Here is a 25,670-nt window from a genome sequence, read left to right as displayed (position 1 = left end):
TAGCCCAACGCTGAGCCTGGATCATGCCCTCCCAGGCACCAATCCCACCTGCACCCTCTCTGGCAGGTCACTTGAACTCTGTAGCATGGTTTGTCTTCCTATAAAATATCTCCAGAAGTTTACCACCCTTTCAGGACTGCACTGAGAAGTGAAGTAGCAAGCCTGACTAAAACACCCCAAAAAATAAAGATTATGCGGTTGGTAACAGCAGTTCTAGGCACAACCAGGGGCCAGCAGAAGGTCATGCAGTGGTGCCATGGTCCCCAGCACCACACGGAAGTCCTTGAGCTGGTGGAAATGCTAGCACCACTTTGGGAACTTGGGGACTTGCCCTGGACACAGCTGCCATGGGTGACCACAGCGGGGAAATCCCACCAAAGAGGATGTGTCTAGACAGCGCCGTTCCCACCATGGCTGTGGTCAACAATGAAGCAAAGAAGCTTTAAACTACCAGAGCAGTCAATAGTGACTGCTGGGATTTTCACTTCTCCCTCAGTAACGACTGGCTCTCCCCTGTCCACAAGATGCAATTGCAGCACACCAAGCTGAAGAAGACAGCACTATCAAAGCTGGACCCGGGGAGTGAAGAAGGGTGACTGGATGTTCCCCTCCTCTGCATGGCGTGGGTCATCATGACACCACGATTGCATCAACTACACAAGAAAACTGGCTGGTCGCTTGGCCTGGACTGCTCTCAGCTGCGATGTTCAGGGGAGACTCAAAGGTCAGAGAAAACACCTTGGCTTCCACCATTACGCGGTGCAGAGTAGTAGAGCATCTATTCGTTCATCACGAGTGCCATTTTCATGATAATAGCTCCATTTCTCACTTACAATAAATGAAATGTGCTTGGGGGAAAAAGACAAATGCTTCCACCGCTTGATGCTGGAATAGAAAACCAGGGAGCTTTTCCTCTGGGTTGCTGGCCATGCCGTGCAAAGGAGGTTTCAGACCCCAGTGACCGCTGTGAGGTGGTGATGCCTTCATCACAAGCTAGCCACAAACATGAAACACCCCGTTGGGTGGATGATGCAGAGCCAGAGCTGAGATAAACTCCTTCACTGACAATTGAAGAAAAGCCTTATTGACTCGACAGAGCAGGACTGGGTAAAATGGCCAGTCAGGGTGTCTCACCATGACAGTAGTGGTGGACCAAGAGCAAACCCTCCTGAAAACACTGGTAAGCTGGACCTGGCACCCTTGTCCTGGAGTGATCAGGGACTCAATGCTTATGAAAACTGTAAAACTATAAATAAAACGTTGGCCTAGGAATTACTTGTTCGAAAATGCTCTTACAGCTGCGATCCCCTGTCCGCATACAGCAATCCCAGGTACTCACGTCATTTTTGTTGAAGTACTTCAGCGCACCTTCCCTCTCCGATAACACGAATTTTCGGCTTAAGAATTGCCCGTTGTCGCGTCCTCTCTTCCACAGAAATCCTTCTCGGTACCCTGCAGCAGAAAGCAATTGCTGAGAACCAGGGATAAAACACTGCATTTAAAAAAAGAGATTGGGTAAAGAAAAGGAGAAGAGCTTCGACTTCAAAACGAAGCAGACCAAACGTGTGGCTGGATTGCTCAAGATGTGAACAAAACAGGCCTTCTCCTTCAGATCTGCCCTTCTCACTCCACTCTTGCTCTTTCCTAACAGCTTGAGCTTCACAGATGTCCCCGCCGTGACACCACGATGTGGCAGGCACAGGAGGATTCCCACGTGCATCCCGCGCTGCAACACAGGCAAAGACTTGAGGAGGGGGGCTGTGTCCCTGCCACAGCTCCCAGCGCCAGGGATGCTCCTCAGCTTACACCAGTAGCACTCCTGGAGCAAGGCAAAGGCAGGTGAGATCTGTTCTACTGTGCTGATGCTGCTAAAAAAATCAAACATGGAGAGTGTGCGGGCAGGGAAAGCGGCTCGGGGCGGATGGCTGTATCAGAGCAAGCCACAAATATATTTTTCGTGTGGAAAAAAGGGAAAATGCTTGCAGTTCTTCCCACTGACTTCAGGGCCCTTTGGTTCAGAAAGCCACTGAGCCAGACCCGCATCCTCTCCCCTGGGAGCGGGTCCCTCCAGCCCCAGGCACGGCAGCCGGGCTGGCCACCCCACACCTCTTCTCTCTCCCTGGATGTCAGCCTCAGGGGTGGATTTGCAGCTATTCAAAATACACGTGCTTTATTTAAAACTGAACAGAGCCAGAAAGAGAGAAAAAAAGAATCTAAAAATCTTAACTCCTCAAATCAGAAAAGCAATTACAGCTGATGACTGCCAGCACCTCCTGCAGCAGCCACAACGCACAACTTATTTCACAAGTTTACTTGACGCGCTAATTGTAAATGCTTTAAAACAAAGAAACCCCGAGAACTGTCCCCAAGAACTGGAAAAAAAAAGAGGTAAAGCTTGTGGGCTGAGATAAAGACAGTTTTATAGGACATAAAAGGAAAAGAATAACAACAACAATAATGATAATGATAAAAGAATATACAAAACAAGTGATGCACAGCACAGTTGCTCACCACTGATGCCCAGCTAGTTCCCGAGCCGTGGTCCCAGCCCCGGCCAGCTTCCCCCCAGTTATATACAGAGCGTGACGTCATATGGTATGGAATATCCCTTTGGTCAGTCGAGGCCAGCTGTCCCGGCCGTGTCCCCTCCCAGCTTCTTATGCACCGCTGGCGGGGCAGTGTGAGGAGCTGAAAAGTCCTTGGCTTAGTGTAAACATCACCCAGCAACAACGAAACATCAGTGTGTTATCAACGTTATTCTCCTCCTAGATCCAAACCACAGCACTACAGCAGCTGCTAGGAAGAAAATTAACTCTATTCCCAGCCAAAACCAGGACAGCCATAAAAACCTAAAGCAAAAAAAAAAAATGCACACAGACACACTTTTAATGGTCAGAAAAAACAGGAAGAAAAGAGCAGTATCGACAACAGCTAAAGATGCCCAAAGGGAAAGCACCCATCTAGCTAAATATGCCTTTGCTGATAGTCAGAATACCAGCTTCTTCTGTCTGGACTTACAAAACTCCAATTCAAATACTCTCTGCTCCTCAGAGAGACTTTACTGCACTCCAGGCAGAGCCACCGACGTCTGCCATGAGCGAGCGCAATGGCAAAGCCCGTGCCGTTGGGAACGCAGAACGCTAACCACAGAGCGTCATAAACCCGACCGGCGCGACAGCTGCCACGTGGGACGGCAAACGGGCTGATAACTTGGTGCAGACAGAAGCAGGGGAAATATTTAAAGCTGTTTCTTTATTCTACACGGGGCATATGCTGCAGCAGGGCTGTGTTTTACAAAGCGGGGCCTCACCCTTCCCCCCAAACGGGCGTGCGCTGCCACCCAGGAACCGGCACCGGTGTTTTCATTGCAGAACCTGCCGGGATCCCCCCTCGTGCACCACTTACAGCTCGCTCGCTCGCTCGCACGAGAGAGCCAGCAGAAGCTGAGCGTGCACCTCTCCCCGCCCTGAGGCCCAGCCGTCCCCGCTGCCTGCGCTCCCACGAACCTGCCGCTCCCCACGGCCAGGCAGACTCAGCGGCAACCGAGACCACGTCGCTGCCCAGACACGCGCACGGGGCAGCCCAAACCCTCGTTTATCCCACGGCCACGGCCAGACGGTGATGCCACGCCACTGCCCACCTAACCCCTCCGCCTCCGAGCCCTGCCCATCCCTCCAGCGCAGGACAAGTGCTCTGCCCCGTGCAGACGTTACCCACGTGCACCAGCCCTGTAACCCAGAGGACCGATACCAGACGTATCGAAGGAATTACAGGTCTGAAGCTCGTTCTCTGCTCCACCCATCCACCTTGGAAGAGATTTCCCCAAAGCCACGAGCAGAACGAGCTAATTCAGTCCATCAGTTCAATCCTGTCCCAACTGTGGGCTTGCTATGCACTTTTTCTAGCAAAAAGACAGAGCTAACCTGTTGGAGGGCACTTGCAGTGTCAGAAAGAGAAGAACTCACAGGGAGCAGGATTATCCGAAGTCTGAGCAAGGGGAAGCAGCTAGGAAAGGCACCAAAACCCAGCCGAGGGCAGCCGCATCCGACGACAGCGCGGGGAAGGCCCGGGGCTGATGCATTTGTATCACCGCCATGGGAGGAATTAATTGCCGGGGAACCAAAGCTCTGACTGATTCAAAGTCAGATGCTGCTACCTGCCAGGCTCCTATCAGCAAAAACGCTACATAACCTATAGCGGGCTGTGCACGATGGAGCTGAATAGGAATAATATCTGTCTGACAGGAGACAGACAGGCAGTAGGTGATGCTCGGCCGATACGTTTCTAAAATGCAAGATTTGCTTAATGCGAGGCAGAGATACTGCTGGGGCCCTGACGGCCGGCGTTTGCCGACTCCTCTCTTGAATGGCAAAACATTAAGCAGCTTGCTCTCAAAGCCTGCAGTTTAGAAACCAAGGACAGGCAGTTTCGGTTTCCCAAAAGGTGCCGATTTTTAATGCCAAGCCGGTCGGAGCAACGGGAGAGCACTTCAAAAGCCATTTCTATTCACTCCACTAAACGGCAAAGACGGCTTCACAGCCTCCCCGCCGCCTCTCGGTGCCTGACATTTGGGGAACACTAACACCTCGTAGGGGGCTGGAGAGAGCTGGTTTTGGAGGAAAGAACATCAGTGTCAAACGCGAGAGAGGCGAGACAATGCGAGGAGGACATCTCCAGATGCAAATGTGGGGTGATGCAGAAGGAAAGCCCATCTTTTCCTTCAGAAATCCCCACCCGGGGTTTGCTCGGCTCAGCAGAGCACGCTGGGCACACAGAGCTCAGCTCTCGGCGGCTCCACCTCGGAGCAGCTCTGCTCCACAATTCCTGGCTGTGGGTGTCATCCATTCATTCACCTTGAGCGTCTCATTCCAAACATCTGAACAGCGAAGGATGCTGCAGGCATTCCTTATTAAACTTGTTCTCCTCCACAATACATATTTTGTGATTTTTCTTATTATTTAGGGGATGAAGAATAAAATTGCTCTGCGTTTCCCTAAAGAGGATCTCAAATAATTGCAAATCTGTGAAGCCCACCTAACGCTTACCCCTGGCAGATGGGCATCGTGACAGTTATATAGGAAGAGAGGGAAGCCCAGGGAGGTTTGGTGAGCTGCCCAGGACAAGACTGAGCCAGTGTCAAAGTCAGGCTGGAAACGCAGCTTTCCTTGCCCTCTTACGTAGGGACATGTCATCATTTTATCTTCTCTTTTCAACCTTTTGTGGCAAAACACAGTACCTAAATTCCACTCCAAGGAAGAATTTAAAAAAACCCCTCAACACAACACTAAGTGTTATCCCTTCTCATAGTTCACATGCCGGCTCTTCCCAGACCGATCGCCTCTGCAAAAGAGCTCCAGGCTGCTCTGACAAAGCCAGCTGCTAATTTCACTGTACTTTGGTACAGATGTTCATCAATCCTTTGCTTGTTTCTTCTCTTTTTCTTTCTTTCTTCCATCCTTCCTCCAGGGCTGCATCCTCAGGAGCTGTTCCTCTGCTCTGCCCAAACCTGCTGCCTGCACCCCTGTCAACACCGATCAGTGCAAAACACCATGAACTGGACTTGAACCCAACGTGAACCCATCCAGGTTCCCCAGGCAAACAGTATGTCAGCAAGATCTGTCCTCAATGTCCTGATCTAAAGGACTGTGAAAACAGCTAGAGAAGGTGTTGAGAACCAAAACTGCAGGAGGCTGAACAGGGACCAGATCTCACACCGGAGGGCATCGGAGTCGGAGAACTAAACTGTGTCTTCCTCATCTCTGTGGGCTGCGCTACCTTAGCAACAGCTTCATATTTAGAGGTTTCTGGCCAAATTCAGACCTTCACGAGGGCTGTTCTGCTCATGTTGAAGCTAAACAACCACTAGCCCTACAACACTTGGTGATTGCTTGGTGTTGGACCACACAGCATCACGTCCCCAATGCATGTGCTTCGTCTTCCAAGGCACAGAACAAGGGATGCAGCCGCATGTCATCATCCCACTTGATCACCATCACCCAACCATGCCTGTAGAAGGGACTACCTGGTGAAGACCAGCTGGACAGCATCTATGACCACCCCTTAGAAATATCACTCTCACGTTGCTAACAGCACTGTTGTTCGGTTGTCAAGTTTTCTGCATCATGTCAGCCACCTGCCAAGAAGAAAACCCAATCACTTGCTTTTGTAGGCAGTTCTGGCACACATTGGTGACACTTGCAAAAAAAAACCACCAGGCAGTTGTGCAAAGTTAGCCAACACATGGCACATAATATAGTCTGAAATCACACAGCCCAAATGGGTATTTTTGGCCCGCTACGTAGTTTCCAAGGTAAAACAAGGAACTGTCACTTCCACACTTGCTTCATCACCGCAGCTAAAGCTCTGCTAAAGTCACCATGTTGGTTGACTGAAAAGAAGACATTGCATGGCCTTGTGTCAGCTCTGCTGAGCTGGTGGCTGGAGCTCCCCCAGGCCAGGCTTCTAAAACTGGCAGGACCCATTGGGTGGATTTTCTATCAAGACAATCTGATGTAGACGCCGTCTTCCGTCCGACTTCCGCCAGCAATTTATTCAAGTTCCCCATTTTTTAAGAAGAGGGATATTGCTACTTCCCTGCCTCAGAAAGCCGTTATGGGTGCTTAGTTAATGATGGGGTTTTTGGTCTCTGAGAATGTGGATTATAGGAAGTACCCAAAATTATTCTTTCAGTTTCAGCCTTTGTTCTTAGAGAAGAAAACAACACTCCTGTGAGGAGGACAATCAGATCCACTGGCTTGAAAAAAAAAAAACAAAACCGTGTATGGACTTTGCTTTCCATCATCCCAAGTAAAGCATTATAAACTTGGAATTAAACCACATCTGCTCTTCAGTGTCTTTGGCGCTTTATTTTGCAATTTCACCTGGAAAGAGGCATCAGAACTGCTTGTTTCCATGACGTTTCTAGGGCTGTGGTAAAACCAGGTCTGGTCCAAGGCCTTTAGGAGAAACATGTTAGCGTATCCAAAACAGAGCACAGCAACAGAGCCTGTACCATACCCAGCCCAAATGCATCACTGTGCTGCTGCTGCTTGTCTTTTTGTTTCACTGCAAGACAAAGCATGGGAAGCTGAAACAGGAGAGAAAAAATTTACTTGTGCATGAAATCTAAGAGCAAAACACTTTCCTAGAGTTCGGGCAGGGCACCTCCACCTACAGAAGTAGATTTTCTTTCCTCTAAGCAGTTAAAGTGCTTTGACCCCAATTCAGAGTTTGGGGAAGACTTAAATACAACTACATCACTCTGTGGCTAAAATTGCAGGGGATATGTCACCACTTGTCTGTATGTCAGAAGTTGAGTAGTCTGCTATATTAACATTGTAAGATGTTAATTAATCCAAAACAGCAGATAGGTACTTGCTGGAGATGATGTGCCTGCTTTTTCTGCGAGGTTAAGGAATTGCGTAATTATTCTGAGCAGTTGAGTGGTGAATCCCTGACATCCTGTGTTACCACTGACACCAAACGTCACAACCTCCTTTTAAAACAAAGACTCTGAAGGATATTTCTTCTGAAACAAACCACTGTGTCCATAGTCAGAGGGCTGGATGGAGAAGGTGGCATAGTTTAAAGTTTCCCTATGGACTGGACTTTGAATAGTGTTGCAAATAGAACCGTACACCTCTTGTTTGGCTGTGTCACTGTAAATTGTTTGGTTTGATTGCTGTACATTGTAATATTTCTTCCTGTAGCATTCAGCCACCACCAAAGCAAGACATTTCAATGACTTCAATTTGAATTTTTCAAGAATTTGAATTCCAATTAAAAAATTATTAAAAAGGGAATACTAAATCTTCTCATGGAGTGAAAATGCCACTGTTTGTCCAGAGACCTGGACTTGTGCAAAGCATTTGACACTGTCCCATATGACATCCTTGTCTCTAAATTGGAGAGATTAGAGGGACCTGGACAGGCTGGAGAGCTGGGCCCGTGTGAACCGCATGAAGTTCAACAAGGCCAAGTGCAAGGTCCTGCACGTGGGTCGGGGCAATCCCAAGCACAACTACAGGCTGGGTGGAGAATGGATTGAGAGAAGCCCTGAGGAGAAGGACTTCGGGTGTTGGGGGATGAGAAGCTCAACACGAGCCTGCAACATGCGTTTGTAGCCCAGAAAGCCAACCGTGTCCTGGGCTGCATCAAAAGCAGTGTGACCAGCAGGTCGAGGGAGGGGATTCTCCTCCTTTACTCTGCTCTCATGAGAACCTACCTGCAGTACTGCGTCCAGCTCTGGGGCCTCCAACATAAGAAGGACATGGAGCTGTTGGAGCGAGTCCAGAGGAGGCCACGAAGCTGATCCGAGGGCTGGAGCACCTCTGCTATGAGGACAGGCTGAGAGAGTTGGGGTTGTTCAGCCTGGAGAAGAGAAGGCTCCGGGGAGATCTTAGAGCACCTTCCAGTCCCTGAAGGGGCTACAGGAAAGCTGGAGAGGGACTGGTGACAAGGGCAGGGAGTGACAGGACAAGGGAGAATGGCTTTAAGCTGAAGGAGGGGAGATTTAGATAAGATATTAGGAAGAAATTATTCACTATGACATGGGAACAGGTTGCCCAGAGAAGCTGTGGCTGCCCCATCCCTGGCAGTGTCCAAGACCAGGTTGGATGGGGTTTTGGGCAACCTGGGCTAGTGGAGGGTGTCCCTGCCCATGGCAGGGGGGTTGGAACTAGATGGGCTTTAAGGTCCCTTCCAACCCAAACTGTTCTGTGATTCTGTGAAACTCATACTCCCCATACGTAAGGTAGTGCTCCCTGCAAGCGGTGTCAAGGTTGGTCAAACCACTTAGAGCTTGCAGTCAAGGCTGCAACCGCTGTGCTGCTCCACTGCACAGCACCAGCAGCTTGCTTTTTTTTTTTTTTTCCCCTCCTGTCTGCAGCTGTGCTGAGAAGCTTATAACTTCCCTGAAAATAATTCTGCAGTCATCTCCGGATAAATACACTTCCTGCTGGTTACATGTTCAGCAGTGCAGACACAGGCATACTGGAAATGTCAGCATCCACAAGTGCAGGAGGCAGAGGGGACCTCGGAGGTTTGCTGATGAGATGGGCATCCTTTCCCCCAGGTGTTCTCCTGCACAGACCAGGTGAGAAGCCACCAAGAGCTGCTACTCCTCAAGCACAGCTCAGTGCTTTGGAAATGAAAGCCTGAGCAAGCAGCAAACAAGAATATGTTTAGTGATCATGCAAGCCAATCTCTTTGCCCCTAGAAGGGCACCTGGGAGTTAAGATGTTGGTGCACCTTATGTAAACATGGGTGCCTGGCACATCCCACCTCACAATCTCTCACAAGTGTGAGAAGGGACTGATCTCCCTTCATCCCCCTTAAGACAACATATCCTCATCACATCTCACCCAGCCAGGCCAAGGAGCCCAAGACCTCCCATGTGCCCACACCCTGACACCAACACCAACCACCTTCTCATACACACACAGTTTCAGAGGCAAGAATTTCCCAGCTCCTAATCAATCAGTCCTCTCTTAATGAGCACTTAGCATGCAAATTACCTTTCCTAAAGGCCATTTTGCAGAGAAGGGTTTCCTGTTGCCATCCAGTCTGCCTCTCTTGCCTTCCAGTAGTTCATAAAACAATTATTGTCCTGCTGCATTGTAGCGCCTCAGCTATGGATGCAAGCAGCTGATTAGATTGATTGCTTCCACAATACCCAATTAACCCACTCACTCTGCAAATGATTGACTTAATCAAAGGCAATTAGCACTTGAAAAGCTACATCAGACAGAAAGCCAGGATTTAGTAGATGATTGAGATAAAACCTTACAGACATCTCCTTGGCCTTCTAAGGCAAAACATCGTCATTAATGCTCAGCTCAGAGCTGGAAGTACCTGAAACCTTGGGTCCATGGTTTTAGGTGGCACAGAAAACACAAGGGAGTAGAAACACATACGTTTCCCCTCACAGATAAAAGGAACACATGCTGCTCCTAAGGGGAACTTGAAAAGCCTCGATGTTCCCCTTTTCCCCCTCTTCCTGCTCATGCAGGACTGGGAGCACCAACCAGTTGAGTAGACCTCAATGACCAACTGTCACAAAATGGTAGCTTTTGTTTCTGACAGCTTTGGACAGTCGGTCCTTGAGTGACAGATGGACGTACAAGGTTGTCTCCCATTACCAATCCCCTTGAGCCAAGTCAAACATGTTTTACAAAACCATCTTCAATACTGACATCTTGCAAGGTGTCTTCTCCCACAACGTAAAAAAAGCCACCCAGGGAGATCAGATTTGGAGGCAGTACCATGGCTCTGTAGAAATACACGTGTCAGCGTCTTCAGTGACTGTTTTGCCTCCAGCCAAATCACCCGAAACTTGCACAACCAAGACAAAGCCTCGCCATGGGAAGGTCAAGGAGAGCAACCCATGCCACCTAAAACAGAGGACAGAGACCATTTTAGATCATCCTTAGGACAACTTCAAGGTTGAAGCCAAGCATGGAAAAAACCTTCTCCAGATCACTGCAAAAATACATTGCCATCTCGCTTCATCTTGAGCCACAAAGTCTTTGAAATGGAAAAAGTCATTTGTTCAGCTACCCAGCTGCTGGGACCAATGCGTGAAATGGAGCCAAATACATCGTCTCTATGGAAAAAACATGGGGCCGAGCTTAACAACACGTTGAGGTCCTGACATTGATGGAAAGAAGATGGGGTCTGTCTCCATACATAGGCACATGGTATTTAAACACAAGGTTGGTCCCTGGGTTTCCAGTCCCTTTTAATGTCATCATGAATACACTTGCATCGCTGGCTCACAGCTGAAAATCCAAATTGCTTCTACGCAAAGCCCCAATAATAAAGCTGAAATCCATTAAGCCTGTGATGTTTGCCACTATTTAAATCTGATTAAAATCGTACATGACACCACTAAGCCTAACAGTCAGAAAACACTCCTGTCAGGTCTGATGTTTCCCCATGTAATCCAGACCCCCCTTCTTTCACCGGGCTGTCAGCTAAAAGGAGCCATTATAAGAGATCACGTACCTAATCCAGCTTCCTAAGCTGTTTTTAACCGGTTTCTTTAATCACATGTTACAATTCCCTATGGAGTAGCTCTCAGGTGACAAAAAGACATTAATACAGTCATTAATACTCCCAGAAGGTATCTCAGATGGGATCACATTGCCCCTTGCGCCGACTGAGCGCAGCAGAAACAAGACGCGCAAGGCGCCTCCGCGGAGCGCGGGGAAGCCATGAGCGGGATGAAAGGTGGGAAATCGAGGTAGCAGGAGGTGACAACCTCTGGGCGAGCGACTGCAAGGTAAGGTGGTGCAAAGGACACTTGCCAGAGAAAAAACTCCTTTTAGTAGCATGATTCTTGATCTCCCAGCGAGCACTCACCTCCCCTGAAAACGCTGCATGGGAACAAACATCAGGAGAAAATATCAAAAGATACAATTCCCAAGTCTTCACCTGACCACTGCAGGCATATCAGGTTTAGTGTCCACTGTAGAGAACACAGCCACATCCTCCCTTCTATCAGTTTATCTTATAATTGACCATCGATACAGTACAACTTCCATGGTAACTTAATTATTAAGCAAGTGTTTATATATTGAAGATAAGACACTAGCTGGCTGCTGCAGAGCAATTCGATTGTATCTGCTGGGAGATGTTAAAACCCTCTGCTACAGAAAATGTCTTTACTGGAAGCCTTGTGCTTCTGTTACTGAGAACCGAATATGGAATCTAATTTTACTTGGAAATCAAATGCTTCCTCTTCAAGTGGCATCCCCACATGCCCACCTGGGAGCTGCTGGCTGCTCAGAGAAAAAAACCCAGTTACAGGTAAATAACCTTCAGGTTTCGATCTTTTGAAGCCAGTCTTTTATTACAAAAAGGCAGATGAAAGCTGAGAGGTTCCCAGTGCGATGCTCATCCCATCTACCAGCACTGAGCGCACTCAAAGCCTGATTAAGCTTGAAAGCTGGGTGAGAAAACATTTAAGGACAGGCACGCAGCACCAAGTCATAATAATATTCATACAGCAGCGTGCTGTCAGAAACGGAAATTTGAGAGCAAAACCAGAATCCAGGATCCTCCTCGGGCAAGACACCAACACCCCAAAAAGCCCTCGCTGCAGCCGCTGCAGGTTGCACGCGCAAAAGCAGCGCGGGAAGATGTACTGCAGCTTTCTCACTCGGCACCTGGAGGAACCGCTGCCAGCGCCCAGCACCCATCACCCCCTGCCCAGCGCTGCCCACGCACAGAGCTGGTCCTGCCCGGACCTCCGCAGGGCAAGGGAGAGCCCACCCGTGCAACCACGACGACTTTTATACAGAAAGCAAAGAGGCGAGACACCAAAAGACCCGGGGGTGAGGAGCCTTCGCACCCTCAACACGCACCGCAGATGGGCTACGCCAACCTACGTGCTGCTGAGGCTTCAGCTCCAAACAACTGCAAACTGCCAGGAACCACCTGAAGGGCTGGATTTCACACGGCATCCTGCAGAACCTCAAACCACAGCTGTGGGATCTGGCTAAAATATCCTCCAAGCCCTGAATAGTTTTAGATAGTTCCTTGCCCACGCCAGTAAATAAAATCTCAGCCTATACAGCTGCTCACAGAGACCAATCCAAGCAAGGCTGAGATTAATTTAATCCCCCAACAGAGCTTTACAGAAGTCAGCAGAGAAGTTCACCACCGCCTTCAGACAGGTTTAGGACCCTCTCTCCAGAGCACCCCAGAATAAAGCATTCCCCCCACGTAGGCAGCATTGCCGTACAACCATAAATCACAGAAACCTGTCCTCGCACGCGCATAACATTCCTCTTTGTTTGCTTTGAAGAGAAATCCAAATGGCTCCGAGCACATCTGCTGCGGTGCTAACGGCTCCTGGTCGTCTATTATTGAGCGGTCGACACATTTACAGTCCAAGCTATTGCTTCATGAAGGGAATGGAGAATTTTTTTAATTGAGGACTTGTTCCTCTCCTGGCTGCTGGTTTTACAGCTGTCCCAGAAATCAGCCTGTGTAGGATGCTCCGGCAGCTGTGGGATTAAGGAAGGGGCATTCAGCAGCACAGCCACAACCTCCAGGTTGCACGAGGACACTTGCACACCTTGGTTTTTCTAAAACTATCGCCCCCATCCCCTGGAGCAGTGCGATCCCGCTTTATGAACTCCTGTAATTATATAAATCAAGGCTAAATTCTAACCCGAAAAAAAATCACTGACTAAAACTCCCATGGACTTTACTGCGCTACAAATTTCTTCTTCCAGCCACTGCAATGCATACAAGTTTGCAGTTCACTCCCCGCTGAGCAGCCTCCTTGTGTTTTAGGTATTTTGGGGATACACTGGTTGTTACTGCCGTGCCACGTAATTGTTTCCCTCGAGGGCTGCTGCGGGTATGAGAACAGACCTGGCGCACCGAGGTAGCTGAGCTGCTCTGGGTGCACCTCAACCGCAGCAATGATTTTAAAACCAGTCCTATTTAGACAGCCAGGGAGGCACCTCCCAGCCCAGTTTCTCTGGAAGCATCCGAGAGGTGGGGTGTGGACAACTCCGCTGCTCCAGACTTCTCTGCTGCATCGGAGATTTCAAGGTGAAAATTCAGGCGAGCTCACTATACAGGGAAACGCAGATGGAGACAGGCTGGTGTCGGCCAGAAAGAAGCACCAGCAAACGTTCGCACTTCTCGGCTGAGGTTGACCCTAAGGCTCAACTACATCCTTGGCAAACTCCAGAAAAAGACGTGACCTCACTCTAGAAATATGTTCTTTATCTGGTGGGACACAAACTGCCCGGCCCTGCACGGGTCTCCAACGTAAAACGGATCTTTCTTTAATAGAAATTTACTTAAGCTATGACAAGTTGCCATGAAATCAGCCTTTTCCATGTCCCTTGTTATCATATTGCTTCCTAGTCTCTCCCACCTCATTAGCAGAAGACAGACACACCAGTCTTTTGGTCCCGTGTCACTACACAAGGAATGTGAACAAACACAGTATAAGAACACCGAGAAACATTAGGACACCAAGAACTACCTTCAGAAACCATCAAAATTAGAAAGGGATGGTTCCCCTGTTCTTTCCCTAAACGTCTGTTATCAAAAACGTGGAGAACCAGCCCGATACTTCTCTTTAGCTCTCTCCAATTAGCATAGACCCATTTGCCTGCCCATGGCAGGGGGGATGGAACTAGAAGATCTTTAAGGTCCCTTCCAACCCAAACCAGTCTGTGATTCTACGATTATGGACTGTAAAAACCCCAGGTTCCAGGAACAGGCAGCCCGAGCGATGTCAAAACGCAGTGTGTCGAGCTGGTTGACCTCAAGTAGGGAAAGCGCGAGGACAGGAGTTACTCATGCTAATTATAACTGGGGTGTTTTACACACTTGGTGATCTTATAGCCTATACTCACCAGGTGGACTGACTCTCCCTGGGGGCACGACAGCTCAGGGAATCTCCAGGGAGCATCCAGAGTGCATCCCAAAACAGGCAGCGCGTTCAGCTGCCAAGGGAATCCAGGGGCAGGAGGGTCTCAGACCATCTCGCCTATGAGAAACTGTACGAGTTCAGCAAATACAACTGACCTCAAACTGACCGCAAATGAAACGTGTTTGAGTTGAGTTGAAAATGTAAATATTTCTGTTAAGGATGATGCAAAATGAAACAACATTTGTTAGGTGTGCTTTTTTGAGGGGAAAAAAACCTAACCAAACATTTTGCTCAAAGTGCTTAGAGAAAAAAAAAGACCAAACCCCAACTACTTAAAATTTCACGCGCTGACCCTTTCCCGTTTCGGCACAGCTCACTCCGCTGCTGCCCCGCTTCCCCTGCAACGAGCACGGCTGCTGCTTTACTCTTCGCACAAGAGCTTCTGCTCTGTGGCTAATTATAGAAGCTTGGATCAGAGCTACGCCGAAGGCAGCTTGTCAGAACCAGCTGTTGAAATTACAGCTGGATCCTAAGCTAGCTGTGAGCATCCAGCTTTAGCCCGTGGTGGTGCTACCCCCTCCCTCCCCGGAGCCGCCTTGCTTGGCCGACTGCTGCTCCTCCTCCACCGCTCCAGCTCGGATCCACAGGTCCTCGCCTGCGATTTTGGCTGCCTGAGTGCTCCTCTGCTTTAGGGGAGCTGAAGACATCAGTGTATTTCTCTTTGCTAGACGTTTTTCTTCCTACAGCAGCTATCTGTAAGAGGAATATTGATTTATCTCCACCCCATCATTGGGTCACTGCAACGTTCGCGAATGTCCTGGAGAGCGTAACAGCAGTCGCTGGCCTCTCGCCACAGCCCAGACAGGTAGGGAAAAAAAAAAATAAAATCAAAGTTCTCGCTAAAAGAACAGCTTTTGCATTTGGAACCTTTTCCTTTGTCTTCTGGTGGTGACTGTGCGGTGTCTGCTTAGCGAGGCTGGGAAACAGCGCAGCATCCTCCTTTGATTTTAACGGAGCCTCACGGGGCGGCGTTAACTCTTTCGGAGGGGCTGCACGGAGTCTGAATCAGCACTTCCAAACGCTACTGGAAGGCACCGAAAAGCTGCTCCGGGTCCTGGTCATATGATGCCCGCCCTGCTTGAAACATCAGCACATCCTGGCACAGGAACGATGCCACGTGCGGGTCCCTGCCACAGGCCGGCTCCCCTTGCAGGAGGAAAAATCATAATAAGACAAACACACTGTGCTCTCCCTTTGCATCCGCCTCCCTAGTTTAGTTTGTTAAGCAGCTCTTTGATGCTCTTTGTCTTCACCGCAGTAAAGCCCGTGTTTGAGGTTTAAATCATTTGTATTGCAAAGTTGCTATAGGGAGCGAGGGCTGAGCGGGACCCACCGCAGGCAGCTCTCCAGGAGGATGCGTCTCCTCCGCCGCCCTGCCTGGCCCCGTGGCTCACGCTGCAGCAGATGCTGTTTAGTCCGGCTGGGGATTATATCTGCTGCTGGTTTCTTTAGTGCATTTTTTTTTCCAAATGGATCCCTTTCCTTCCAAGGCAATTTGGCTCAATATTTATTCACCCTGGAGACAGGCCGTTGCGTGAGTTTTTACTCTGCTCTGGATGAGGCTGCAGAGAGCAGGAGAGGTGACCTGCACAGTATCACCCCCCGCATCCGCTTCCCACAGGAGCGGCGTCAGGGCGCACCGAGGAAGAAGAAGTCGGCATTTGTTTTAAAGCAATGACTGCATTTCCCTCAATCCTCCAAGGAGAGGATAGGGAAAGGTTTCTTGGAGCAAGACCTGACAGGGAGTTGTGTAACGTTAAATGCAGTATTATACTGGAAAGGCATGAAAAGGAGACTGAGCCTCAACAAACGGTGTCCCCTCTGCTTCAGCTGAACATCCTTTTCCATAGGGTTTCCTCCTCCCTCCATTTCATTTTTTTCCAGAGCCTTTCATCCTCCCCATTAGACAAAAATTGGGGGGGGGGGGCAGAAAGGAAGAACCCCAGCCCTTAGTCCTTCTCTTCCACACCCAAAATCCACAGCACAAGCGCCGGCACGTGGCGCAGACACCAGACCTCGCACCCAGCCCCGGGAGCATCGCGCCCTGCCCTGCTCCCCGGGCTGCAAATGCCGCAGCCGACGCACACGGGCGGCTGCCCTGCCGAGGACCCGGCCACGGGGGCTCAGACCCACCGAGCGAGGCACGCCGAGCAGCGTGTAACCCAGGAGCACGCGTGCCCCGAAGCAGCAGCACGCCCGCGGTACGTGAGATGTCTAACAGCTCTCCCCGGCCGCAGGAGAGCCTGCCCGGGGCGTGGGGAGGCAGCTCCCGGGGACCAGCGCCCGCCGAGCCTGGCTCCCAGCGTGACTCGTGTCCCAGCCCGCGGCTGATGTCAGTGCCCAGAGAACAGAAGCCCTCTCTGTGGCTCCGGCAGCTTGAGAGGGAGGTTTCTGTGCCCGGCAAGGTTGCTCGCTGGATGGATTCTTGTGCGTTAACCCCCTCCTGACAACAGCACATCCGCCTCCAGTAACCTTGATGCTGGGTTGGGAGAACTGCAGGGTCTGCAGTTTCCATCCAGACACCCACGTACCCAGCCCTCCGCTAACTGCTCTTTGATTAAAACCTCTCTGGACCAGGGCTGCTTCTTCAATGCATCTGTACAGACCCAGAGCACTGGATGCAATCTGTGCATAACGCTCTTATGCACCCTTGAAATGCAAAGACGCTCTTATGCTCCCTTGAAATGCAAACAGCGACGAGGTTCGCATCGTTTTTGGAGAGAGCTAGAGCCCCGCTGCCACTTAGCTGCCATTGAGCCTGCCCTCCCGCATCCCCCCCGCCCCCAACGCTCCCCGCTGCTCCGACCACGAGAGATGCTTTGGCGGAGCTGCGCAGCACCAAGCTCGCAGCAGGCTGCCAAACTCAGCCAAGAAGCCAAATCCCCCGGTACGGTCCCAGGCTGCGGTGCCAAATCATTTTATACTCTGGGACATTGAGAGGGGGCAGCATCCCTGCGCTCCTCATTCAGACACAAATCCAGCCGCCTCCTGAGGTCCGCTCCATCTTTGCATCTCCAGCTCCCCCAGGGTGCAAGCACAAACTGCGAGGCGGTGTCGGTGCCAAGCAGAGGGATTGCTCGTGGTTTGAGCTGGGGAGAGTGAAAACGCAGTCAGACTTTGGGACCGAGCAGCCAAGATCTTACAGACAAGGATCGAGCGTGGAGGTTTGTAGCACAGTTTTGCTGAAATCCAGTAAGAGTCAAACCTGGTGCTTTGGTTCAGCCAAATACCGGAACCGGCTGCTGGGAATTTACTGGAAACTGTGATTTAACAGAAGGCACCAGTGATGCAATCCTAGTGTGCACACCAAGCACCAGCACGCACTGCAGGGAACTGGTGTCACGACTTCCTACCACAAAACATCTCCTCTTTCAGGGCCAAATCTCTGCTTCATAAATCCCTACATGTATTTCAACAAAATACTAGGCTACCCTGATTTATGCTGCTTTTTAGCCATACTACTATTATTGTTTTTATTTCCACCTCTAGGTCTATGACGGATCTGCTTACAGGGATGGGAGAGAGCAGGAGCTAAGACGGAGGTACCAAAACCCACCTCACAGCGAGGGATTCTCCGCAGATCTCACTCCAGCTGCATTTTCCTGACCTGCGCTGCAGCCCTGCATCTCAAAACCAAGCACTTCCCATCAAAGAGAGACGGCAGCAGAAAATGCTGGAGCTTCTCTCAAAGCCCAGCTCTAATACTTGAGTCTTTCGAGCATCAGAAGAGAATTTAATCCATTTTACAACTAGCATCAGATAACAGTGACATTAAAAAGCCGTCAGAGCAAAGCAGCAACTTCTCTTTGAGGCTAATAAGTAGAAATAAATTAACTGATTTCTTTATATTGAAAATTCCTCTCTATGGACTAAGATCAAGGCCTGCTAAAGCTTTTGACAGCTCTGTTTGCCCACCAGGCACGCGTGCATTGATGTTAAATAGAGATTTACACTCACAGAAACTCCTGAAAAACTCAGATCTTTGGACTGAGATTACAGATGTAGCCAGTGTTTTCAGAAGTTCAACTCAAACAATGTCAGAAGAGACAGTTACAATTAGGTTTTTTCTAAATTTTTGCATATGGTATAAATCAAGAGGCAAGTCACTGGCATTATGGGAAACTTGCTGGAAAGAAGCAGAACGAGGGGAAAATAAACTATTTCTATGGTACTGTTCACTTTACAGACACATAGCGCAGGCTGGGCTTTAAAGGCGACTTACAATTTCGCAGCATTATGTGGCTCTCAAACTTTTACTCTGGTATTCAGAGTCTAGCATAACTTAATGTTTATAAAGCGACATTTCAAATCTCACTGCTGTCCCCAGAAACGCCTCGATGGCCATCACTAGGGTTGGGGTACATTAATACAAACCACTGCAGCTGCTCTGCAGAGATTCCTCCACCGCTTAAAACGCCGAACAGGTAGCGGAGATCAGGTATCGATCATTCCTAACAAAGTGCTTACGGCCCGATTACAAACCGCTCCGAGCTGCTATTGCAAAGCCAGTCGCCATGGTCAGCAGATCTGCCCCGGGACTGAACGTGTGCGGGATCTGCCCCCGGGTCTGTGCCGCAGCCCCTCGAACAAAGGGCTCCGCTCAGCCCCGCGTTGGCACCAAAGGCTATTTTTATCACGAGGAGATGTTGTAAGCTCACAGGGGATTCGTGGAAGGGGAAACTAAAAATACAAATGCTAAAGTATGTATATACCTTGTCGGGTCACATAGAGAGGTGGCATGTTGTACCGTCAGGTACGCCCGCAGCCACGCTGGTGTTCGGGCACGGTGCGGAAACGTCGGTAGATTATTTCAGACACACAAACCCAAACCAGCCAAACGCCCCCCGAAAGGCAGGGGGATGCTCCTGCACACGCCGGTGCCTCGCGGGGCACTGCTGCTGCCGAGGGGTGAGCCGGAAAGGTGACCTTCTTCTGCACCACCACGCTCTCCTACGGCGTGCACCCGCACCTGGTCAAAGCCCGGCGAGTTATTGCTGGTAAACTTACCACTGGCTGCTTTCATCACGCAGCTTCTCTTACGGCTCTCGTGAGCTCGGTTTCCTAAGGAACCAAAGCTTCCGTGAGCATCGTCCGTCCATCTCCCCCTCTGGCTTCGCAGCGTCTTGGACAATTTCAGCAGATGTAGCTCCCGGTAGCTGCTAAACGCTCCGCTCTTCTTGCTCATAAAGCAGTGGGATAATGCACATGTTGAAAAGTCAGCCGCACCCCTGCTTTTTGCAGCACCACCCCTGTAGCAGGGCACTGCCTCTTTTTGCTCTGAGGGGCTGGCATCTGCCCTTACCTTTCATCAACCGCACTGCCATCCCGCTCCGCATTTGTACACTGCTTAGCACAGCACCACCGCGACCACCCGCGGGTCTTCACCTCTGAAAAGCCAGGAGAACTTCCCTGGAGTTGGTGGAAATTTAAGCAGGAACATCAGCTAAGGACTTGGGCTGCATTTGGGGAAAAAAACGACGATGAAATAATCTTCACGCTGGTCTGCACGAGAGAAGCTGAGATGGCAGCTGGCTACCGTCCTGACCACACACATTAGCTGGCTTAAATCTTCCCCAGTGCTAAAAGCGGCTCTTGATTTAGCTGATAACACCTTTACAAGAATAGAATTTCAATTTGACCATTTTACTTAACGCGCTTGTCTCGTCAGCAGTTAAAGGATGATACAGGAAGCACCTACAGCACTTCTCCCCGCTTGCAAAGAGATGGTTTCACGCAACACCTTTGCGTCATCCAGATGGAGCTGTTCCCACAGCACCACTTCATCAGGGCTTGCATGAGGAAAGGCACCTCGCTGCCCACAGCGCGATGCTCTGACCATGGAGCAGGTCCGACGGGAGAGAGCAGTCTGCTGCGCCAAGGGTTTCGGACAGCGTAAACCAGCACACGTGTCAACACGGCAATGCAGGTTCACACCAGCCAAGGCAGAAATAGGGCAGGGGAAAAAAAAAAAACCCAAACCAACCAAACCACCCTTGCCTCTCTTGTACCTCTCATAGAAGCCTGAATCTGGGAACAACCTGCTGCCACGACCTTGATACCACTACAGGGCCCTGAACGGAGACTGATGTCTCTTTCTTTAAGCCTTTTCACCAGCATCAATTTCTCTTTCACTTCAACCGTCCTTCCCCGCAAGGGAGCTGCAGCCAAGCCCGAGAAAGCTGTATTGCAGGGCAGTGATTTACCGGCATAGGCACGTACACGAACATAAAAGGATGCTGGAGAAAACCTCTCCTTCAGCAGCGTGGTCTCTTTCACTACTTTACCCCCAGCGGTTTGCAGCACAAAAATCTTGCTGACTGCGCAGAAGATACCTACTTCACCCGAGCCTGCGGGTCCCAGCAAGGACCCCCCTCCTCTCGCAGGGTCAGGGGACACAGTCCCACACCAGACACACAGCAGGCTCTGCTAGCCCCAAAGCACGCCGCAGGACTGGCGCTCGCTCCACTGACTCTTTTAACAGCTGTAATGCCAAATACATCGTGTGGAAGTCCTACTCTTCCTAGGGCAGAGAGCCACCCTCCCCAAGCACAGCGAGGGGAGATGTGCTTCCAGCCTTTCCCAACATCGCAGCACCACCACCACGTCCTTCTAGGGTCGGGATGGGCTCTCACCTCCCCTGATCCTGGCTGATGGGCACAACCCGTCCTCGGGACAACATCCCAGCAGAGCAGGCTGTAGGAGAGACGAACCAAACTGCGTCCATGCCCAGCTCCCCGAGACGCAGCCCTCCTCCCCTGCAAAGCCCTCTCCTCTCCCCAGCTCCCCCTCCCAGACCCCCAGGCTCTGCTCTGCTAATAACTGGAAGGAGGGAGTGCTACTGGCTGGGGAAGATGGGGTGTTTTTCAAGAGATTAAAGAACATTACAGAAATACATCAGCTCCTCAGAAACTCTCAGTATATCACGATTCAGAAATAAAACCATCAGACCGGACAGTTCTCGTGTCAGCAATTTGACCTGAAGTTTTCTATGTGCTTTTTCCCTTCCCAATAAATGAAAAGTGGGTTTGTTAATTCTCTAATTGCATTTCGAAGTTATGAATTCATGAAGTCGGCCATTTCCTGCAAAAATTTATGACGAAAAAGGACAAAAAGCGTTTTGCGGGGAAATTCCTGATCGCCTTCCCCCTGCCGCAGTCCTGAGTGCTGCGACCCTGCGGTCTCCCCTCTCCTTCCCTCCCTCCGCGCTCTCACCCTCTCCTTTCGCAAACAGCCACCGCTCAGAAGACACCGCCTGTCCCCAGACACCCATCGCCCCACCAACACCGTGCAACCCAACGTCCCCTGCGCCACGTCCACCGACGGGTTTTACCGCGTGCGTTCGCAAAGCAAAGGGGACGGTGCGGGTTCACGTAGGGCTTCACGCTCCCTTCTGCGTGAGCATCTCCTTACAGACCACATACATTAAGGTCTTAGCAAATGTCACCAGGAGCCCTCAAGCCGACGCTTTATTTCAGCTCTGGCAGACTCCCCCCCCCCATGCTACGGGCTGTCTGTCTGATGTGCAATAAAACCCGTGCCCTTTTAGGTTGCCGTTAGTTTGTTCTCCGGGTGCTGCTCAGCCCCGTAATTCAGCGGCACACGCAGCAGGACAGAGGATCTTTGCTTCCGAGGTTGTGAAAAAACACGCGGCAGAGCCGGTGTCACTCTGACACTCGTAGCTCCCCGCTAGCTAGCTGAAACGGGGTAAGAGACAGCAGAGGATGAGGGCTGTTGGTTGAAATAATTGGGTTTTAACTGCAACGCTGCTCACCGCTTTGTCTGATCTGGCCCAAAATAAACCGCATTACATCACTGTAGGTCAGACTGAATTAATAAGGGCGTCTTTCTCACACTGAGAAGGAGCGTATTTATGTCCCGTGCGTTTTTTCTAGTCCTTTGCAGTTAGAGGTCCTTCCAACTGTGCAAATGTAGGGGAAAATTAATTCAGACTGCTGCCCAAATTATGCAAGAGCCACATGGAATGGAAAGTGCATATTAACAGATTTTACTATTTAGGGTATTCTTTCATGTCTCACAATTTATTTTGCCATCACATTTGCAGACAAATACAAAACAACACAGAAGCCAAGTGATCTCCAGGGTGTTGGCAGAACACAGTACGAGCGAACAGGCACCTCCAGACGAGCGCTGCCCTTCGTAACCACCTCGGTAAACCCAGCGCTCGCCCTTCTCCGAGCCGAATGACGACAGTAAGATCTAGTCCATAGCGCTACAAATACAGGAGTATAAACCAACAGAGGCTAAAGCCCCAATTGCCTTTGACTCTGCTAATATCCCCAAATCTTGCCTATATTTTCCAGCTTTCTCAGCTGCTCTGATGGAAGCTCTCAGGCCACCTAAGGCTGCAGTAACACCGTATTACCTCACACCCTGCAGTCCGACAGCTATATAACTACCAATCGAATAACCAAAGCCTCCTCCAACTTCTACCCCAAAGGATAGGGTTTAAATCTTCAGCTGGTGTAAATCCAAATTCCTCCACCATCTTTATGGGACCTAAGACAGTTTACATCAGCTGGGGAGCTCCAACCTCCCATGACTAAAGAACGAAAGCAGTGATGCTTGTTGGCATTTATTATCCTTCTCCCTTGCAAATCAGGCATTCCCATCCCGAATGCCTTTGGGAACCAGACATCCCAACACGAAAGACGTGCGACAGCATCTGCCGGGAGCGAGGGAAAACCCCTGTTCCCCAGACCTCCCGCAAGGGAATCGTACCGGTGCGCAGAGCTGGTAGCAGCACTTTTTATCAGCTGTATGTACCCACTGTGAATCTTCTCCCGCTCCTGACTGCTCCTCCACCATCTGATACATTAACAGCAATAGGATTTACCGGCCTATTTATAGGAAACACGAAGGCAGCACTTGCAGCAAAGTTGCGGAAAGCTGCACTCAGTGAAGCTGTTGTTTGTGCCCAGTTTACCCCGTGCCTCGCTGGAAAGCACCTACGCCCTGGCCTAAGAGCCTATAAATCATGGCTGAACTCTCTCAGGCAACGCTTTCAAGGACAGGGTGGCAACTGCTTTTGCACAGCCTGGCATCTCTGTCCGTCGCTGGAGATGCCCATCAGCCCTCTCCGACTGCACCGGCCGCGTCCACCCCGCGGGCAGGCGCTTTCACGGTCCGAACGGTGAAGTTAAGCCATTTTTCCTGACAAGCATTAAGAGATTAAACGCCTGATGTTAAGAGCTCTCCCACTTCATTTGCTAACATTAAAGCAAAGACCCAAAGATGTGTTCTCCCTGCCCACAACCCCTCCCAGGCTGGGCTTCAGCTCGTGCCAGGGCACCGATGCCTCCCGGTAACGAGATGGGTCCGTCAGGAGCCAAAGCCAAGTTCAAGGAGCAAACGACTCCCTTTGGCTCGCTCCTGGCCACGTGCACGTCCCGTTCTCTCGCCTGTGGCCTGAGATGCATCACAGCAGCTGCACTGTCACCAGGTGATAATATTACAGTGCTCCGGCCCCACAAATACCGTTCCCTTTTGCTTCCTCCACGCCTCCCTTGGTTAAAATATATCCATTTGATTAAGAGGAACCAAAAGCACCCAAATGAATTAACTTTCAGTGGGACTTTGGGGAAGCGTTGCCCATCAAGACTGGGGGAAAGCGTCCCAGCTTTTTAAAAATTGATCAAAATATTTTTAAAAATTATCAAACCTTTCAATTGCCAGATCGGGACTTCGATGGCAACAACGGCCATCCTTCATTTCGAGGAGAATTCAGCACCCGTGCCCCATTAAACTCTATTAAAAGGGATAATTAGCAGGAGACTGACAGTAATTTAGCCACTTCATTTGTCAGAAGGGATAAAGACAACCTGAAACACTTTAACATGAGGATCTTAAAACCGGTATTACTCTGTGACACTGTGCTACGAACGTATCACTAGCAGAAGGGACGTGGACCACGGTGTTAGTCAGGATTGCTGGGGTGTAAATAATGTTTTGCTTCATAAAGTCTGGCTAGGGCGAAGAAATTACTTACCTGAATTAAGAGCTCAAACGTTTAAAAGGGTGTATCTAAGAATCGATAATGGACCACCGAAGCATTTAATCACTGTTTTACTAATCTCCCTGCACTATCTGAACTCAAACCGACTCCTCACACTAAAATCAATGGTGCTAACACACTCATTAACAACAGCTCTTTTGGAGGAATGAGACCATCAGAGTTTGAAGAACCAGGGGCAGAGGAGCTGACAGCTGTGAACAGCGCGTGGGCTTGTGCTCCAAGGCTTCCTGAGAGAGCAAGAAACTCCCTAAAAGCTCCCTTACAGGAATTTCCATTGCAATCCTCTACAGAGTGCGAACGGCCATGACTACGCGTATAACGGCATGTCGCTGAGAGGGGACATCTGATGCGGGGTCTGAACCAGGACCACGGATCTGCAGGCACGGCTCCTCTCGGGGGTGAGGCTCGAGAGCTGGCTTCAACGCCCAGCGCTGCCCACACCAGGGGGTTCTGCACCTGCAAAGTGTCTTTGTTTCCCAATTCTGGTTCTGCGACCCTGCACCGCTCACGGGGCAGACATCTCCCATCGGTTCGGGGGCTACGCAACACCTTTCGGAGCGGCTGTTGCTTTTGCATCCCACGCTGCCTCTTATTTATACTCTTCACCAGCAGCTGAAGAGTTTGCCGCATCCTCCTGCCAGGCTTCCCTGCATGACGATCTCAGCTCTGACCTGCACATCTGACACCCCCGTCCTGAGACTCATTTCTCCTAAGTCTGTCAGTTTGGCTGTGATAGCTTCTGCTTGGCATCTACAGGCTCCAGACAGTCTCTCCCCAAAGAATTTTCTGAAAGACATTGAATTTCTGACCAGGGTTTCGTCAGGCTGCCTGAAAAAGGATGTTGCTCAAAACTATTCAAAGACAGCATTTTGTTATTTTTTATGCAATTATTGAACAAATATCAGAACGCAAAATTGCCCCTGGGATTGGAAAATGGAATTAAATCTTCCAACAAACACAAGAAAATGGATACCGACGTCTCTATTAGCAACAAAATGTTTCATGCTTAGAAACTGGTAATCTAACACCCCTCCAGGGAATTCAGAATGGTGAGAAGAAACGGTCTAAGCATTAGAAAGAAAAAGAGAGAGATACATACATTCAAGTGAGACACAAACTGGATGTGGGGTGGGCAGGAGGGTGTCCTTGTGTCGGTCCCACCTCGCTGCATCCACA

The 25,670-nt window shown here is 50.1% G+C and overlaps 1 protein-coding gene across 1 annotated transcript in view; it reads right to left on the bottom strand.

The window, feature by feature from the left end:
* Window positions 1-25,670, bottom strand: part of ADAP1 (ArfGAP with dual PH domains 1) — a 62,788-nt gene that overhangs the window by 11,187 nt on the left and 25,931 nt on the right. Inside the window, exon 5 of the mRNA XM_075767684.1 lies at window positions 1,340-1,452. Within this exon, the coding sequence (XP_075623799.1) occupies window positions 1,340-1,452 (113 nt within the window). The remainder of the gene's footprint in view (window positions 1-1,339; window positions 1,453-25,670) is intronic.

This window comes from Balearica regulorum, chromosome 15 (assembly GCF_011004875.1).
Source record: "Balearica regulorum gibbericeps isolate bBalReg1 chromosome 15, bBalReg1.pri, whole genome shotgun sequence".
Taxonomy (NCBI): Eukaryota; Metazoa; Chordata; class Aves; order Gruiformes; family Gruidae; genus Balearica; species Balearica regulorum.
This window is presented reverse-complemented; position numbering and strand designations above follow the sequence as displayed.